The 4,486-nt window shown below is 44.7% G+C and overlaps 1 protein-coding gene across 4 annotated transcripts in view; it reads left to right on the forward strand.

The window, feature by feature from the left end:
* MPPE1 (metallophosphoesterase 1) overlaps positions 1–4,486 on the forward strand; it is a 27,466-nt gene that overhangs the window by 13,248 nt on the left and 9,732 nt on the right. For all 4 annotated transcript variants that reach the window (XM_037727875.1, XM_017498482.2, XM_017498483.2 and 1 more), the window contains exon 3: positions 1,809–1,917. In XM_037727875.1, coding sequence (XP_037583803.1) covers positions 1,809–1,917 — 109 coding nt within the window. The remainder of the gene's footprint in view (positions 1–1,808; positions 1,918–4,486) is intronic.

Raw genomic sequence — 4,486 nt, forward strand, 5'->3', positions numbered from 1 at the left:
GAACATGGTGACACTCGCTTGTAGTCCTAGCTACTCAGGAGGCTGAGGCAGGTGGATTGCTTGAGCTATTTTGAGCACTGGAGTTTGAGCCTACAGTGAGCTATGATCATGACATTGCAGTCCAGCTTGGGTGACAGAGCAAGAGTTTATCTCTAAAAAAAAGTAAAATAAAATAAGAAAAATGGAGAAATGTATTTTGAGAGAGAGATCTTGGGTAAAAACCCTTTCAGAGGTGATGTGTACCACATAGTAGTTTACTTGGGATCTGAAAATCTTCCTCTGACCAGAAATTACATTGACTAATTAAAATGGAGTCTAGCTCTGTGGCCCAGGTTGGAGAGCAGTGGCAGGATCATAGCTCACTGCAGCTTCCCGAGTAGCTAGGACAACAGGCTTGTGCCACTACACCCAGCTAATTTTTACTTTTTTGTAGAGATGGAGTTATGCTGTGTTGCCCATGTTGGTATTGAACTCCTGGCTCAAGTGATCCTCCTGCCTTGGCCTCCCAAAGCATTGAAATTACAGGTGTGAGCCACTGCACCCAGCCTAGTTTCCCCTATTTATATATCCCAGGACATAGCATTTCCCTTTTGTAGAGGAGGAGCAGCCAGGAAAATGCCTTAAAAAGGAGGAAAGTTTTGAGTTCCTTAGGAAAATGATATAGGCTGGATTTGGTTAGGCTGTAGATGGGGAGGGCTGAGCAAGCACGGACATTTTGAACACTTGCTGTGTGCCCCTGCCATGCTTTACAAATGCTGTCTTATTTAACCCCGTAACTATCCTGTGCAAGTAGGGTTTAAAATCCCCGTTTACCAATGAAGACACTGGGAATCAGAGAGTAGGCAATATTTTCAAAGGCACACAACTTGTCAATGGATCAAGCTGGGATGTTAAGCCATTATCGGTCAGATTGCAGATCCCAGGCTCTTTTCTTCCTCATTTTTTTTTTTTTTTTTTTTGAGATGGAGTCTCGCTCTGTTGCCCAGGCTAGAGTGCAGTGGCATGTGTTTTGGTGTGTGGGGTAATCTCAGCCCACTGCAACCTCTCCTAGGTTCCGGCGATTCTCCTGGCTTAGCCTCCTGAGTAGCTAGGACTACAGGTGTGCATTACCACAGCAAGTTGATTTTTTGTACTTTTAGTAGAGACAGAGTTTCACCGTATTGACCAGGCTGGTCTTGAACTGCTGACCTCGTGATCTGCCCGCCTCGGCCTCCCAAAGTGCTGGGATTACAGGTGTGAACCACTACTCCTGGCCTCCAGGCTCTTTCATTTGCTTGTTTTACCACTGGGAGGATTACTTGTATGTTTGAAATCTACAGGATTTACTGTTTTGATATTGGCTAGCCTATTTCTGTCATCATCTCCACTCCACCTTGGAAGCAAAGAAGGAAGTTGAAGTCCCTTTAAGAAGAAGCTAAAATTAAGCTAGATACAATCATCTCCTCTGTGTGGTACAAAATCAGTCTCCACTGAGCATCTTTGGAAGCTGCATTAGGCTCTCTCAGATCCCAGGTGCTACCTTGACCGAGTAATGGCTGCAGGGTGCATGCAGAGTGGGGCCTGTTCCTGGACACCACGGTGTCTGGGGTGTGTAGGAGGGATGGCTGGACTCTTCCTTGATACTTAATTCCCCACCTTTAGTCAGATGTGGACTCCTTAGCCCTTCAAGCACGGGGTGGGAATGCAAGAGTGGGGCCCTGGAAGAAGGAGAATGGGACCATTTAGTTTGCTGTTTAAATGACGCGTAATACAGAAGTAGCCTCCACCCAGGAAAGAGACTGATCTTACTTTTTCCTGTTGGTGGCAAGGGAATGGCAGATGGAGAGAGCCTTCCAGACAGCTCTGTGGTTGCTGCAGCCAGAAGTCATCTTCATCCTGGGGGATGTCTTTGATGAAGGGAAGTGGAGCACCCCTGAGGTAGGACTCTGTGATCCAGGTGCCCTCATCCTGCTTCAAGGTCCAGCATAAGTAGCCCAGAGAATCCACGAAGCAATGTCAGCTTCAGTTGGAAATTTTATGGAAGTTTTACTTACTACTGATATTAAAAATGGGTAGGCTATCTGGAAGATTCTTGGAATTCATAGACTATCGAAAATTCTTATAACAACCCAATCTTGAGTTAGGTTAGCTAATCTTTTTTTTTTCAATTTTTTTTTTTCTTTTTAAAGATGGGGGTTTCTCCATGATGGCCAAGCTGGTTTTGAACTCCTGACCTCAGGTGATCCACCCACCTCGGCCTCCCAAAGTGCTAGGATTACAGGCGTCAGCCACTGCGCCTGGCAGGTTGGCTAATCTTAAACATTTGTCCATGCAGGAAATATGTCAATTAGCCAGACATTTGGTTGGAATACACTGTTTTGTGAACCTCTTGGGAAAGGGAGAAACAGGCAAGATAGATGTTATTTCAGTTGTCACCGAAATTGCAAAATACATAGTGAAATGTACACTTAATTTCACACTCTTACTTAATCACGACGTTATGAGAATTGTGCTACAAAAGAGACTTGCTAGTCTCCTCTGATTTTCTTTCTTCTGAGTGAGAGATGCACAAGGAGCCTTGGGGACTTGGTGTGAGGTTCCTCTGCCTTTAGGAGGGCCTGAGACCCCTGCCTGGGTATTGGGGTAATGTAAGACTTGCCACAAACCAAAGAGAAAAGCTGTTCTCACCTCAGTTGTCACAATGTTCTGCTTATTACATCCTTGGAACACAATGAATGAAGACAAGCTAGATACAATCATCTCTGTGTGGTACAAAATCAGTCTCCATTGAGCATCTTTGGAAGCTGCATTAGGCTGTCTCAGGTCCCAGGTGCTATCTTGCTGCTTAAAAATGTTCATTCACTAATAGTTTTTGAAAATATTTTATTTGGGGTAGACTTGAAGAAACTTCGTCATAGCTGGGCCTGGTGGCTTATGCCTATAGTAACAGCACTTTGGAAGCCCAGGGCAGGAGGATTTTTTTTTTTTTTTTTTTTTGAGACAGAGTTTTGCTTTTGTTGTCCAGGCTGGAGGGCAATGGTGCAATCTTGGCTCACTGCAACCTCTGCCTCCTGGGTTCAAGCAATTCTCCTGCCTCAGCCTCCTGAGTAGCTGGGATTATAGGCATTCACCACCATGCCCAACTAATTGTGTATATTTAGTAGAGATGGGGTTTCTCCACGTTGGTTAGGCTTGTCTCAAACTCCTGACCTCAGGTGACCTGCCTTCTTTGGCCTCCCAAAAGTCCTGGCCTTTTTTGTTTTTTTTTTGAGATGGAGTCTCACTCTGTCACCCAAGCTGCAGTGCAGTAGTGTGATTTTAGCTCACTGCAATCTCCATCTTCTGGGTTCGAGTGATTCTCCTACCTCAGCCTCCTGAGTAGCTGGGACTACAGGTGGGCACCATGACGCCCAGTTAATTTTTTGTATTTTAGTAGAGATGGGGTTTCACCATGTTGCCCAGGCCGGTCTCGAACTCCTGACCTCAGGTAATCGGCACACCTTAGCCTCCCAAAATAGGCGTGAGCCACTGCCCCCGACCTAGTCCAAGAAAGAATTATTTGAGCCCAGGAGTTTAAAACCAGCCTGGGCAACATAGTGAGACCCTGTCTCTAGAAAAAATACAAAAATCAGCCAGGCATGGTGGTGTGTGCATGTAGTCCCAGCTACTCAGGAGGCTGAGCTGAAAGGATTGCTTGAGCCTGGGAGGTGGAGGCCGCAGTGAGCTGTGTACCACTGCGCTCCAGCCTGGGTGACAGAGTGAGAACCTGTCTCAAAAAATAAAGATAAAACCATCATTCTCAGCAAACTGACACAAGAACAGAAAACCAAACACCACGTTTTCACTCATAGGTGGGTGATGAACAACAAGAACAGCTGGGCACAGGGAAGGGAACAACACTCACTGGGCTAGGTGGGGGAACGGCAGGAGGCGGAGAGGATGGGGAGGGATAACACTGGGAGAAATGGGGGGATGGAGACAGCAAACCACCATGGCATGTATGCACCTATGCAACAATCCTGCAGGATGCAGGATGGGCACATGTACCTCAGAGCCCAAAGTACAATAAAAAATAAAAATAAAAAAGATAAAAATCAAGAAAAACAAACAACCAAACCAAAAACAAAACAACCCCACAACAAAAACCCAAAAACTTTACTGGCATTTCCTAGGGTAATTCAGTAGCGGCACAAGAGAAGTCTTGGTTCAGAGTTTATAGGAACCACTGTTTACAGAGTGCAATGCTTGTTATAATCTAGGCTATAATTAAATGTGAGATAGTAGAAATGTTATATGTAAAAAAAAAACCAAACTAGTTATAAAATGAGGTTGGATAGATATGTTGCTTTTCCAGATAAAGGGCAACATTTTTTGTTTTACAATGTCTGTTATTCTGATTTTATGTTACTCTAACTTTATTTATTATTATTTTTTTGAGATGGAGTCTCGCTCTGTCACCAAGTCTGGAGTGCAGTGGTGTGATCTCAGCTTACTATAACTTCTGCCT

This window comes from Cebus imitator, unplaced genomic scaffold (assembly GCF_001604975.1).
Source record: "Cebus imitator isolate Cc_AM_T3 unplaced genomic scaffold, Cebus_imitator-1.0 Scaffold242, whole genome shotgun sequence".
Taxonomy (NCBI): domain Eukaryota; kingdom Metazoa; phylum Chordata; class Mammalia; order Primates; family Cebidae; genus Cebus; species Cebus imitator.